Below are 15098 nucleotides of genomic sequence, written 5' to 3' on the forward strand. Positions count from 1 at the left end.
TCCGAGTTCACTGGGGGAGAGTTCTTTAATCCATCGGAAACTGCAATCAGGAGGCACGGAGCTCGTCTTTTTGCCTTCCATCTTCTTTCTGGGACTTGTTTATTCCCTGTGAGTCACCGGCCAGAGCCAAGTCCTCCGGCAGATGAAGACAGAGCGCGACGTAGGAAGACCTGGCTCCCACACCAGAACTGCTTCCTGAGCACTCGTTGAGCGGTGCGGCACCTGAGGACAGCAGGAGGAGCGCAGGTCACCAGGGGCCGGAGGAGGACAGAAGGAAGGCACTGGGACAGGAGTGACAGTGCAGCACACCGGTGTGCAAACACGTGGCCCTTCTCCGGACTCAGAGCCAGGAGGGGATTGAGCTGGTGCATCGGATCTTCTGAAGGTTGCACCTGCCGACTGCTCGGACCAGTAGGATGATCACTGTGCCCAACGACAGTCTGTTCGATTCAAGGGGAGCATCTTCGTATTACACAGGACGCCCTGTGCCTCGGCCGAGATCATTCAGCTGCAGGGAGATGGCGGGGTCACTTGATCCTCGGTCCTTTGGGCCTGCCCCTAGACTACACCGAGCAATTGCTCAGCAGCAGATGAGCTCAGGGGTTCTGTCCCTCAGCCGTGCCTCCCCTTTGTACCCCGCAGCCTCCGCTGGTGAAATCAGGCTGTGTAGACTCTGCTGTCCAGTAGGCAGAGGTCAGCGGGCAGACACGCAGGTAATGCATTCACCCAGATGCCTCCTTCCTCCCGTGGAGCCTCCACCTCTCAGGGAGTGCATGCCCGGGCCCGTGTTCTGCCGTACCAGAAGGTAGAGCAGCCCTTAATGCTGACGAGGACGCAGTTTTCTGTGGCCCATGTTTCTCTGTGGTGGGGAGACACTGAAGGAAGGAGAATAGCTGAGCTCTGGGGCTTTGAGGCCCTGGAAGATGTACGTGACCTGACCACATCCTACTCCTTAGAAGGGAGTAAGAGCAGCTGCTGACTGGGCTGTAGGAGAATTAAATGGGACGCTTCTGAATAGAGAGAGGGCCTCACGTCTCGGTCCTTGAGAGGCGTACTCCCTCCTCCCTGGCCTGGGTGGGCTGCGGGCCCTGCCGTGTCCGGCTGCAGCCTCCTGTAACTGCGAATGGACGTGCCGCGTTCCGTAATGCGCGTCCTCTCTGATCTCTTGCAGGAGGTGCTTGAACTTGCTTTCTCCATCCTGTATGACTCCAACTGCCAACTGAACTTCATTGCTCCTGACAAGCACGAGGTAAGGGTCTCGGGGTGGATCCAAGAAGGAACGTTTATTTCCCAAGGAAACCAGAAGAGAAACTAGGGCGAAGAACAAAGTTGTCATTAACAAACAAATAAATACATACATACATAAATACATCTGCCCAAGAAAACCATTACCAAAGGAGCACCTTGTTGGCGTGGGATAGAGTAGAAACCTCCTGAAAGACGCCGGTTACAACAGGTTCAACTTTGCACTAGCTCGATTAGTAGTTTCTGGTGAAGGAAAGGGATAGATTCCGGGCCAGCCTTGTAGCCGAGTGCTTGCAGGAGCCAGATCCCACGTGGCCGACCACAGTTTGAATCCCAACGGGGCAGCTTGAAAACCACACCAGGCACATGTACATGCACGCCCCAAATCCCAACGAAATGCAGAATAGAGGAGGGAGGCTTGTGGCATAACCGCGCCCCATTTGAGGGTGATTTCTAACCCTTCACTGTGTGAGTACACACCCCCAGCAATTAGGGAACAAAAGATAAGGGTTATATAAATACCTCAAACTCAGCAAAGGTATGCTTGATAACCCAGAGGGAAAAGCCACCCTGGTTACAACTTTGGTTTTGAATATTTAGTTTGTGACCTGGATTTTTCCAAGATAAACTGGTCTCTATTCTTTAAAACATCTCATGGGGGCTAGCTGGTGGCATAGTGGTTAAGGCACTGGACTCCCACATGCCCGACCATGGTTTGAGTCCAGGGCCTGGTGACTTGAAACTCACACTAGGCGCATGTGCACGCATGCCCGAAATCCCAAGAGGAGAGTGGAGAAGGGGCCACATCATGGCCATTTCTATTGGAAATGGGGGGTGATTTCTCGCTTTCTGTCTCTCTGTCTCTCTCTGTCTCTCTAGCAAGCACATGGGCCCTATAGCAAAAATCTCTCAAAACTCCTGAGTAGGTTTTCTTACCAACTTTCTTTAAGCTATTTTAAGAGGTTTAGAGCTGTCTCTGCTGTTGGAATTTTATTTTCAAGATGCTTTTATTCCTTTTTGACATCTTGTTATATGTATAATTTGTTTCTCTTCTTGAAGCACGCTGTCAGCTATATTTAAAATATTTAGCATAAATCTAAGAAAATGCATTTGTAAGATAAAGTAACAGTTATGGTTGATTTAACTTTTTCTCTTGTAAACTAGAACCCAACATCATGCTTGGAACTTTTATTTTTAGTTGGCACCGTTCAAATTTTTGTTTTGCGTGTGGTTGCATAAACAGCTTTTAGGAAGGAAGGGAACATTTTAATAGAATCTGACTTTTGTTCCCTATTTCCCCGGGGAGATTTAACTCATTTAGAAGTTATTCAGTATCTGGCTTTCACTGGTTTGAAGCTTTTGAATAAAATTGCACATCCCGACGAGAGGAAAGATTAGACACAAATCCTGCATTTAGAATGGTGCTTAAATATAATTCTGTGTCACTTGACATTTAGTTTGCAGAAGGGTAAGACTTTGTCTTCATCTTTCTGGAAATAGACACTGTGTCCTACTGTTTCTGATTTTAAATAAAATTGCGGTTATGCACAGGGCACCCTATTCACGACGTATAGAGCTATACAGAAAATTACTTAAAATAGTAGAACTTTGGATGTTATTTAAATCTGTGCAAGGCTGTCTTCCCCAGTGTGCATTGATTCCAGAGAAGAATGGACACTCTGGGACAGCCATATTTCTGTCCATGTGTGCCGGTTCCGTAGACACAGGAAGGGAGAAACAGCACACGCTGTGAGCCCTTACTTCTTCAGACTGCTTGCATATCTACTCCTCACTTCATGTTCATAATCATTCCACAAGACAGGAAGGCCTACTAAGAGTATCCTCATTTATCACAGAGGGGGAGAGAGGCGGTCCAACACCGATACCCCAGCAACAGAAAGGATGGTGGGAGGAGCCAGGAGGCAGCACGCAGGAACACAGCTGGACCTGCATGGGGAAGGCCCCAGCCCTGAGCGCACCGAGCATGCATGCACACACGTGCCCATGATCAGGGCTGGCTGGGACTGCCTGCGAGTGGGTTGTGGCGTGGGGGCCCTGTGGAAGATGCCTCTCTCTCTCGTTGTCTCTCTTTCTCTCACTAGAAATAAGTAAATAAACTTTTACAAAATGGTAATTATAACTATCCTAGCTTACTCTGTAGCAGACACCATTAAATGGTATATATAGTTCATCTCACTTAGTTCTAGCTCTAAGAACAACAAACTAATATTTATACCCATTTTATTAGAAAGGAAATGAGGCCCAGAGAGATGAAGATATCTGTCCATGGTCACACGAGTCCTCTGTATTAGAACCCTGGAAGTCTTGCTCCCAAATCCCTGCCCATTAGCCCCTGCCCTGAGGAACTGGGAAGGGATAGAGCAGGAACCGAGCTCGAGACTTGCCAGTAGCCCCGTCACGCGGCTTCAGGAGTTGTCAGCCCATGGCCAGTCTGTCTTCTCTATGCCTCTCCCATGCCTCCCCCAACACCCAGCTGCACCCCCCCCATATTATTTTGAAGCGAATCCAAATATATTATTTCATTTATAAATACTCTTACATGCATCATTCGGTAATGAAGAGTCACATAGAATGTCGTTATCTTACCTAAATAGAATAATAACTGGAGACAGATCCTCCATTTCTCTGGCTCTCTCAGTTGTACATGTTTTCCTTTATACTTTGCTGAGATCAGAATCCAAATAAAAGCCACACATTGCAGTGGTCAACCTGGTTCTTGGGTTTCTTTGAATTTAGTTTACTCTCTCTTTTTCTCACTGCCAAGAGCATGTGCTGTATTTCCTTACAATTTATTTATCAAAGAAATAAAGTCATTAGTCCTATAACATGGTCTGTAGCCTAGACTGCACTGATTATAACTGTGTTTGTTTACTGTGTCACTGGAACAAACTCAAACATAACATGAGTTTAAAACAACACAAATGTATTAGCTTACAGTTCTGGAAGTCAAAGCCAGATGTGGGTCTAAATGGGATGAAATCAAGGTGTCAGCAGGGCCGTGTTCCTCTTCAGAGTCTCGAGGGTTGACCCTGCTTTGCCTTCTCTGCTTGTTGAGGCCGCCCCATCCCTTGACCTCTCCCCTTAGCCCTGGTGGGTTGAGCCTTCTCATCACATCACCCTGGCCTCCTCTTTCTCACCCAAATCCCACTTCTATGACTCCTCTCTTACATCCTTCTCTCTCTTTTTAAGAAATGTTTTTGCCATAGAGTGCATGTACTCACCAGAGACAGAGACAGAGAGAAGGAAAGTGAAAAATCATCCCCCAGGGGGATGGCTATGCCAGAATCCCATCTCCTCCATCCTCCCCTTGGGATTTTTGGCACGAGCGCCCAGTGTGTTTTTCAAGCCACCAGGTCTGGGGCTTGACCCACAGTTGGTCATGTGGGAGTCCGGTGCCTTAACTACCACACCCTTAACAGCCCGTGTGATTACACTATTCCACCTGGATACCCAAAGGCAGTCTATTTTAATGTCAACCGACATCAGCCTTAATTCTCTGCCATGTGGCCTCGTAGATTTGCAGGATGTAGACATTTTGGAAAGGAACTCCTACTGCAACCAGCAATGGTATTTCACATATTCACCTGTCCTCTGCATTTCATATAAACTGGTTGTTACAGGATTACTTCAGGAGAGATTTTTGAGCAGAAGTGATATTTTCAGGGTGTCTTCTTGCCTTTTTGGTACATTTGCAGCCACTGGTGATGATGTCTAGATCTTTGGATTCACTAGAGGTCACAAAAGGCTGATATCCTAATTCTCTTATTTCTCCTTCACATATTAGTGAGATGTTATCTTAGACTGTAAGTGTTGCTATAACAGAATACCTGACACTATGTGATTTATTTTTAAGAGGTTTATTCAGCTCACAATTCTGGTGCTAGGAAGTCCAAGAGCTTGGGGCCAATCTGGTGCTAAGTCACAACATGGTAGAGAAGTGAGAAGTCAGCGGGCATATACAGAGACCTGTGGGCAGCCGACTTGCTTTTATAATGACCAGCTTTCACGAGACTGATTAATGAGAACTCACCCCACCCCAGGAGCCAGCATTAATTATTCACGAGAGATTCCACTCCCAACACTGCACCATAGGGTGTCAAGTTATGGCATAAATTTTAGCAGAGACACAATATTCTAACCATAGTTTTCCTCTTCTGCCTTCCTGCAAAATTCATGTCTTTCACATATAAAATGCAATCAATCATTCCATTCCAAGGATCCCTAAAGTACAAGTCCAAAATCTCATCTGAGACTCACAGAAAATTCTTTCCAACTGTGAGCCTATAAAATCAAGAAGATACATTAGCCACCTCCCAAATATGATTGTCGGACAAGTTCAGAGTATTAATTTCCATTTCTAAAAAGAAAAAAAGCTCTAAGCAACTCTGAAACCTGGTAGACATTAAATCTTAAAGCTCAAAAAACAATCTTCTTTGACTCTGTGTCCTGCATTTTAGACACTCTGGAATGGGGGTTGGGCCCCCAAGGCTTTGAGAAGCCTTGCTCTAGTGGCTTTGTTGGATGCAGTCCATATAGCTGCTCTCACTGATGGCCGTAACTTTCTTAAGTGAGTGTTGTATGATGCTGATGTTTGATTGGTTTGGAATAACCAGGGAGACAGCCCTTAACCCACATTTTCATTGGCATTGCCTTCGTGGGGCTCTCTCCTGTGGCTCTACTCCTGAGTCAGGTCTATTGATACATCCTTTGAAATCTAAATGGAGGTTGTCATGCCATCACAGCTCTTACATTCTGTATTTCTGCATAATTAGTTTCATGGACATTGCCACTGTCAAGACCCATTCTCTGTGCCTTGTGTGGTGGTGGTTCAAGCTGTCCACTTAGGGGCACTTGAGCCATGGCTAGGGCAACCAAAGAAGTCAGGTACTGAGCCAGGATGCAAGGTGCAGATACCCTACATTTCCAGAAACCATTCTGAACTCCAGACCTCTGGGCCAATGCTGGGAGGGCAGCCTTGAAAATCTCCAAGAAGACTTCAGGTCCTTTTCCCCATTGCGTGTTCACAGGCAACTGCTCTCTTCTATTCATGAGAGTCTCTATTAACTTGTCTACACTCTTATTTTCCTTTCTTAGAAATGCTATCTCATTCTCTACAACATGTGTAATTTCCAAATATTTCATTTCTCCTTCCCTTTACCTATTCATTCCAATAAATGCAGTCAAAAGTTACTGTGTAACAACGTATGCACTTTGTTGTTTGGAATTTCTTCCACTACATCACTGAGTTCATCATTCTTAAGTTCAGTCTTACAGCATGAATATACAGCCAAATCCTTTGCTACTTCATAGCAAGTATAGTCTTTCCTCCAGTTCCCAGTAAGCTTCTCATTGCCATATGGCACCACCTCAGAATGGCCTTTATTGTCCATATGTCTATCAGCATTCTGGTCACAGCCACTTATCCAATCTCTAATAAGTCTCAAACCTTGCCTAGTCTTTTTGTATTCCTCTAAGCTTTCACAAGAATCACCTTTAATGCTCCATTTGCTGTAATAGAGGCTTTTCTAGCTTGCTCCTCCAAAAATGTCCCAGCCATTACCCTTACCCAGTCCCAAAGCTACTTCCACATTTTCAGGTAACTGTATAGCAACACTCCACTCCTTAGTGCCAATTTCCTGTTCTGTTATAGCAGCATAATAGACTAAGGTGTATAAACAGATATAGGCCTCATCAACTATTTGTTTGCCCTCAAGTTATGCAATGTATGTATGATGGGCAGGTTGAAACCTTGATTCACTTTACCAGTTTTCAAAATATTAAGCATCTTTCAAAGAATACCAATAAATGCTTTTGGTGTTGGAGTATTATTATAAAGTCATGGACTTAAACATATTTGTGTCCTAATATATTGCAGTTGTCATTATGAGTGTTCAAATTATCCTAACTGGGGAAAGTTGGAACACCATCAGATTGGCTTCTGAGTCCTATTGCCATGATCCCCTGTGTCTTTGGTAACTTTCTGGTATGACAAGATACCCAAGGTTTATGTGTATAGTCTCTGCCTTTTCTGTATGGCGTTTTGGTTACTTGTAGTAGCAAATAGCATTTCAAAAATGGTATTTAGAATCTGTGCATAAAGTATGCTTATTACTACTTGGTTAATATTTATTTTTTGGACAGAGTTGAGAAGAATTACTTTTAAAGATAAAATTAATCATGAGGTGATACCAATGGTCCTAACTTGCATTCAGTATGAAAGAATTTTTATTTGTTGGTCGATATACTTTTTAGTAGCAAGAAAAAGGCAGCATAGAAATGTTCTGTGAGTTAAATTAATCTGTAGTAGGAAGTCAGGACTGGGCACTGTGGACAGAGAGCATTAATCCCCAGGACTTAGGGACCTAGAAGGGGCTTTGAGAACGTCAATTTTAGTAGTACCTGCACTTCATTGTTCATCAGAATTACCTGGAAGCTTTTCTAAATAATTTCTTCACTCCAGATCTACAAGATCAGGATACCCAAGGTATGAACTTGGTAACTTCTTCCATCAAGTTTACTTTTGAGGAAACAGATGGTTAGACTTGTTCAGACTCTGGCTAAGGTATTCATGAGGAATTCACCAAATTCCAGAAATCCTTTGTCACTAAGCCAGTGTGTAGGTGGGTAAGTGCTTTGGCTGAGATTACATAGCCAAGGCAGAACCCAAACCCTACAGTTTAATGTGGCACTCCTCTGACAAGATCTCATAGCACAGACTTGTATGCTGCCTCAGCTTCAAAAGTTGTGCCACTGATGTGCATCATGGTTGACTCCCATCTCATTATATGGTGCATTAGGCTGCGTCTAGTGCTTACACTCTTTACTGCTTTCTACTTTTATGGAGAGATCTATCACATTCTAGAATACAACCCAGGAAACCACAGTGCAACGAGATTAGCTAAGTAGAGACTGGAATTGCAACTTGACCCAGTGAGGGCAGGAGAGGAAGAAATCTAGACTACATGCTAGAAAGATTAGTCTAACAGGAAGAACAGAGCAGTTGTCATCAAGGTCCTGTGTTACCGTGGAAATGACCTAACAGGTAAACAACCAGCATCAGAGTTCAGGTACACAGGGCAGGGCAGGACTCCAGTCTCTGGGAGGGGATCTAGCAAATGAAAGATCAGTCCTCAGATAAACAGTACAGGTCCTTCTCCCTTAGGAGTCCCCAGCCTAGTGGAGAGGCAAAAAGTTATGTTAATTGGAGAAGAAAAACAAAACTTGATTACTTTTTAATACATTATTTATTTAACTTTATTCATTCATTCATTTACTTTAATTTGACCAAAGAGAGGCACAGAGAAAGAGAAAGCAAAAGTGAGAAAGCAAGTCATCAGATCCAGGACTCAAACTATGGTCGGCCATGTAGGAGTGTCCAGCACCTTAATCATCATGCCACCTGCTGGTCTCCCTTGGTTACTCTTAAAGACTTTGCAAAATATGTGATATCTCCAGAGATCAGACCTGGTGGACAGAAATTCTGGAAACTGGAGACCCACACAGAAGAGGTCCCTAGACAGGCAGCCAACCTATGTCCCATTAACATCACCCCATAATTTTAGCCCTTTGGCCTCTAAACATTGGGGGAAAAGCTATTTCATGATCCTTTTGCCCAGAAGCACACAGGAAGGACTAACATTGGCCCCAGTGTGGTATGGGCTGTCATTGCATGTGCTAAGAATCACATAGGACAGGCAGAGATTAGCTCCTAGACTAGGAGTCATGATGAGAGCCAGGAAAAGAAGCAAGCGTAACTTGGTGTTTAGCCTGGGAGTGTTGGGATATATTCTAGCAATGTCTAAGGCTTAGACTCACTGGAGCAATGTAAGGGACATGATGTGACAGCAGCCCTAGATAACTCCTCTGCTGTTACCTACGGAGGCATTCTTCGAAGAGAAGAGAACAGGCACTGGAGTCAGATCACCTAGGTTCAGGTCCCACCCACTCCACATACTGCCAAGAAACCTAGCTTGACTGTGCCTCAGTGCTCTTGCTGTGAGGTGGATCATAACGGAAATGCCAGCTTCACAGAGCTCAGGAGTGACCACTGTTGCCTCTTTCCCTGCTAGTACTGCATCTGGACGGACGGGCTGAATGCTTTGCTCGGCAAAGACATGATGAGTGACCTGACTCGGAATGACCTGGACACTCTGCTCAGCATGGAGATCAAGCTCCGCCTCCTGGACCTGGAAAACATCCAGATCCCCGATGCACCTCCACCAATCCCCAAGGAGCCCAGCAACTATGACTTCGTCTATGACTGCAACTGAAGTGGCCGCGCCTGGATGCGTCCCCTCCGAAACTGGAAAATCAAGCTAACAGGAGAGGAGTGGAAACATGCCCATGCCTTGGAATCCTGTTTTGGTAAAAGGAAGCTGTGGGTCAGCACCTGCTTTGACCTCATCTGTAGCCCTGACATTTTCCGGCCCCTCCCTGGCAGCTTGCTCACGTCCCGACTCTCCTGCTTCAGGCCACTGCCCACTGCTGCAGTCCACTGGCGTGCCCAGAGCAAAACCCACCGCCAGGAAGGGAGCCGAAGGGCCCTTCCATGTAACCCCCGCAGGCATGTCTTTCCCTCCAGGGGTAGGAAAGCCCGCAGCCCCAGACTGCCCCAAAACTTGCCAAGCGCACTGCCCCAAAGTACATGTCTGGCAGAAATGGCCTAGCTCCCGGTGAGAAGACCAAGCACCTGGTCTTTCTCCTCTTCGCTGTAGAGTCAGCTCACACCACCAGTCCATCTGAATTGAGACCTGCTTCCAAATCTCCTCCCTCCTCCCTCCCCACCTTTGCCTTACTCCTCTCCACTTCGATCCTAAGAGCAGCAGAGCAGCCTCATCAGAGTCCTCACCAGCATCAGGTCTCCCAGGCAGACAGTCCGCAGGTCCCACGCCTACTTTGCATCTGCACTGTGACCGTGACCAGCCTTCCCTCCTCACTAGCTAGTCTTGGGTGTCCTCTTCCGCCCAGCCCAGCCCAGCCTGCCTTCCTCGTTCCCACTCATGCTCCCAGCCTCTTAGCTGAAAGCACAAATGGTGAGGTCAGTAGTCACGCTCCATCTCTCGCGGGCGACACCTAAATGCCTCTAGGATGGGCTGTTACTAGAGGCACTTTGCAACAGCGTTTGCTGTTACCCTCTCCCGGGGGTTCTGCAAACAGGTTCCACAGGATGGTCAAGCTGTTAGACATCCAAGTTTACATCATTGTAATTATTACAAGTATTTACAATTTGCAAGGGTTTGGGTTTTGTTTTCTTCTTTTTTTGGTTTTTGTTTTGTTTGCTTTGTTTTGTACAAAAGAGTCTAACATTTTTTGCCAAACAGATATATATTTAATGAAAAAAAGAGATACATAAATGTGTGTACTTTCCATTTTTTTTAATTATTTTAATCCCAAACATCTTCCCGAGAATAACATTCCCTTAAACATGCTGTGGAATAAAATGATGAATTGTGATGAGTTGAGAAGCTGGAGTTTTGATTTGGTAGCTTAGGTTCTTGCTACTCAGTGCTCAGCAGCACCTGGGAGCGTGTTAGGCCTGCAGAGTCTTAGACTTCCCCCTCCACCTGCTGGATCAGGTGATCTACGTGTACACTGGTTTCAGGAGCTCTGATCTAGGGGACTCTCTGCTATTGCTGGGTCACTACCTCTGGGCCAGTCCCATGCATGAGCTAGTGGTCAAGGGAGCCAGATCTACCTGGTGACTACACAGTTCAAATCCCAGCTCTGCAGCTTGAAACACGTGCCAGGCATATGCATGTGTGTCCAAAATCTTGACAGGGTGGATAAATGACCAAGGGATTGTGGAGGGGCCATGCCCCATGAGAGGGTGCTTTTCCCACTCCTTCTCCATCTCTCTCTGTCTCTCTGTCTCTGGCAAGCACACGAGTCCTTTGGCAAATTGACAAAAGGCAAAGAATGTTGCTTCCGGCCCAGTCGTGGGGCCACTAGCAGCAGGGTACCACTGTGTGGTGTGATTTTGGAGTCACTGCGACGCTCAGGTTCAGACCTGGGTATGTCAGGTGCACCTGTAAGCACTCCCCGATCCTGGCTGGGAGGCTCTAGGGAGGACCACAGACAAGATCCCCTCTGGGGCCCCTCTCTCTCTTCTCTCTCTCTCAAAACTAATAAATATCAGGTAAACTTTGTTTAAAAAAAGAAAAGGATATTTCTAAGAAGACTATCTTAACTTACTGGAAAAAGGCCCACTCTGTAAAATATGACCTGTGCGTTTTGCATTACTGCCTTCTAGCCATAACTTTGTCTCTTTCTTCTCTTCGTCGCTGTTATGTAATTTATAGAACTGGTCACGTTAAAGACAACACCACTTTGAGGGAGCGCATTTAGCAATGGAAAGGAATATAAACCCACAGACCTGAACCAAATTAAGCCATATCTGAATAAACCTAAGTGTGAAGTGATAAATTATGGGTCAGAGCCTAGTAAAGGCATTTTCTGAGGCCCTTTCTGCTGGGGCATAATCTGGATTTCAAACTGTAAGGGCTGAAAGGGCTGTGAGGAGGATCTGTACGTGCAGACCTGGGTGCGGCGTCCTGGACTCCCACCATGGGCCAGACTACATCCAGGCCCTCAGGATGTGCAACTACAGACGGACCAGGCTGAGACGGCTTGGCCAGGGCACTCCACGCACTGCAGGGGGAAAAGTCCTTTACGATGCCGAGTCATTCACAGGGACCGTCTTCCGTCAGAGCACTCACGCCCGCGTGCTAAGGCGACAAGTCCTTTAGCAAAGCTTTGACATGATTCGCATGTATTTCCTTCATGTCGGGAGCTTGCAATGCTCGTCGTGATTAAATGATAAACATTAGGCAAAGGACGTGTCTGGGTCCCTTCTGCCTCTCAGAACAGACAGTACCTGAACCTGGGTCATGTAAGAGATTAGAGGTTTATTTAGTTTATGGTTTGGAGGTCCAAGACCCAGAGCCCACCTGGTGCGCAGTAAGAGAACAGGAGCCCACACCTCTAGACATCCAGTCTGTTCCCCACCCTCTCCTTATAAATCCACCAGGATCCAGTCAAGAGATCCTACCTAACTGTCTTAATCCTGACCTCTCCCCAGAGGCCCACCTTCCCACACCATGGTTTCAGTTTTATCCTCTTAACCTGTCGCAACCAAAGCGCAACCCATGAATTTTGGGAGAACATACCTACCATAGCAGAAAGCTGACAGAGCATCCCATTTTTTACATAGGGGTGCAAGATTTCCATCCAGAAAAGGGGGACTTTCCTGGGTCAGAGTCTCTGACCTCTTGGGACTCTGGGCCTAAGAGGGTGCTCTGTCTGTGATCCTGTCTGGGAAGAACCAGCCCTCATTTCTGGCATCCCGACCTTGGTATATCAGATAGAAACGAAGACGTTCAGGACCACTAACGAGACTTTCCTGCCGCTCCTTGGGCCCTCCCGCCCTGGGCTGGGGGATGTGTGGGCACTGCCTGGTGGTCTCACACCCCCGGGACAGGAGCTGGGGAGGTGCGGCCACACTTGGTCACAGCGTCTCTCCCTAAGCTGCCCGAGGTCTCCACGCAGAGAGCCACCACCTCAAGCTCAGACCCGGAGGCCCTGCTGTCCTACGTTGGGAAAATGAGCCGTGTCCAAGGTGGTGCGGTAGGAGGCGACTCTGTCACCAAGTCCACGTCGAGCTCTCCCATGAAGCTTTACTTGAAACAAAGTGTAATCATTTCATTTGACTCTTGATATTTTTATTTTTACTTTATTCTTGTTCAAAACCCACAGGAAGAAGGACAGGGGTCAGGAAAGCTAACGGCTAGCGACTACGGCCCGGGGTCAGGAAAGCTAACGGTAACAGCAAAGGGAAAAGTGCGGGAACCAGCAGTTAGCGTAATGGCTATGTCGCTGGATTCCCATGTAGTGGACCGCGGTTCGCGTCCCGGACCCGGTGGCTTAGAACTCACGCCGGGCGCGTGTGCGTGCGTGCCCAAGATCCCGAGAGGAGAATGGAGGAGCAGGGATTGCGACGTGGCCATCCCCTCTGGGGGGTGATTTCTCGCTTTCTGTCTCTCTGTCTCTGTCTCTCTGTCTGGCGAGCGCACGCGCCCTACAGCGAAAACCTCTTAAAAAGGGCGGGGGGGGGTGGGAGTGCAAGGCTTGCATTCCTTGACTCCATTCGCAAGTCTTTTCTAAACCGCCTTCTTGTCGCCAAGCAAAGCTTGCTCTTTACCTGCTCTGAGGTGAATGGGGTTAGGCCAGCTCAGTGGCGCAGCGGCAACACTGGGCGAGCGATGCTGGACCCCTAGGCAAGTCGTGAGTCTGGTTCCTCCTTCGACCTGTGTCTATCACGCGTGTGAGCCCCGATTCTGGCTGGCTGGGAAGGCAGGGGTGGGGTTGTAGTACGAGACTCTGTTAAGAATGCTTGTCTCTCTCCCCAACCTCTGTCTCTCACTTTCATGGAACAGGTGGATAAAAGGCTGAGAAGGCAGGAAGTGAAATAAAGACGGTTTAGCCAGGGTTTAGGATAACTTGCCCGAATGAGCCAATATTTAGTTTCTCAGACATGTGCTCATCAAAATGGTGACCGAAAATGCCGGCTTATATAATAAAAAATCGGCAGAAGAGGGGAGTTTACAGATCGTTTGCTGAGAGAGTCACAGGTTCACTGGAAGTGACGCCGGCCAGTGACCGCCGTGCCTCTCCTGTGCGTCTCCCGTTCAAGAGCACCGGGCCTCGGACCCTTCTGCAGCCTCAGCTCGTCGCCCGCGAGCTCGGACAGGGCTGTGTGGCCAGAAGCCCTGAGCGGTGTGGCCGCATGCGAAGCCTCGGGCTAGCGCCTCACTGAGGTCGAGAGTTAACGGACCTTGTGTTCCACAGACTGGTCAGGACTGCTTTCTTTCACAACAAAAATTTTAACAAGGAAATAAAACATCCACTCAGTAATCAAAACCGGCTTAAAACTAGACACTGAGAGTGCAACATGAGCAAGATGTGTAAAATTAAAGTTTGTAAAAGTGAGCCCAATTCGCGAAGTTGGGGAAGCGTAATTTAGGGCCTGGAAGAAGTGTCCACCGCGCGGAGACAGACCTTCCAGGCCGAGCAGGGAGTACAGGCAGCTGAGGCGGGAACACCTGCCGGCTGAGTCGTGAACCCCTGCGGCTGCTCGAGACTCTCTCGGCGTGGCTGGTCTGTCGGAAGCAGATGGGAAAACGAAACAAGACTGCAGAGGAGGAAAGGCCTGAACCCTGAAGATTCTGTCTAATAGAGCCGGCCAGGGAATGCCCTGCAGGGGCAGTGGTATTAGCAAAGAGATGGCCGAAGTCCTCTCCAGCCCAGACCTTGGCATCAGCCATGGGAGCGGGGAAGAAGGTGAAGTTGCTGAGAGGCAGACGACCTGGAAGCAGGGCCTAATTACATATGGGGGTGAGGAAGAGACAAGGCAAATGACTCCGAGCTTCTGGCATAGGTGAGTACAGAGATAACGAGACTGTTACTAAAATGAGGAAGAGAGGAAGAGCCGAGCTGTAAGGAAATGACCACGAGGTAAGGGGATGCGATAGTGTGATGGTGGACTTTTCCAGACAGAAAGGTAAGACGGGCAAGCTGTTGAACTACCGTGAGCTTCTCACCCCGTTTGTAGGACGGAACTCTGATTACCGGAGAGGACTGGAAATGATGCCCCCCGCCCCCCGCAGCTGCCCGGCCCTTCCCACCCAGCCCTTCCTCTCCATTGCTGTCCAGAGGGGTCCCAGTGTAGGACCTTCCAGCTTACCTGGATGACGTACTTTAACTGTTCGCCTGTCTCGGGAAGCACAAAGAGGGAGAACGGAAAACAGAATTGTAGCGTGCTTCCTGAGCTAATGCAG

General features: G+C 47.6%; 1 protein-coding gene across 3 annotated transcripts in view; it reads left to right on the forward strand.

The window, feature by feature from the left end:
• Positions 1 to 10719, forward strand: part of ELMO1 (engulfment and cell motility 1) — a 514794-nt gene extending 504075 nt beyond the window's left edge. For 2 of the 3 annotated variants that reach the window (XM_006143011.3, XM_027769765.1), the window contains 2 exons: positions 1172 to 1249; positions 9336 to 10719. In XM_006143011.3, coding sequence (XP_006143073.1) covers positions 1172 to 1249; positions 9336 to 9536 — 279 coding nt within the window. In that variant the 3' untranslated portion in view covers positions 9537 to 10719. The remainder of the gene's footprint in view (positions 1 to 1171; positions 1250 to 9335) is intronic. The other variant, XM_006143015.2, reaches the window with a different exon arrangement.
• Positions 10720 to 15098: the final 4379 nt, after the last annotated feature.

Source organism: Tupaia chinensis, unplaced genomic scaffold, assembly GCF_000334495.1.
Source record: "Tupaia chinensis unplaced genomic scaffold, TupChi_1.0 Scaffold000088_1, whole genome shotgun sequence".
NCBI lineage: Eukaryota > Metazoa > Chordata > Mammalia > Scandentia > Tupaiidae > Tupaia > Tupaia belangeri.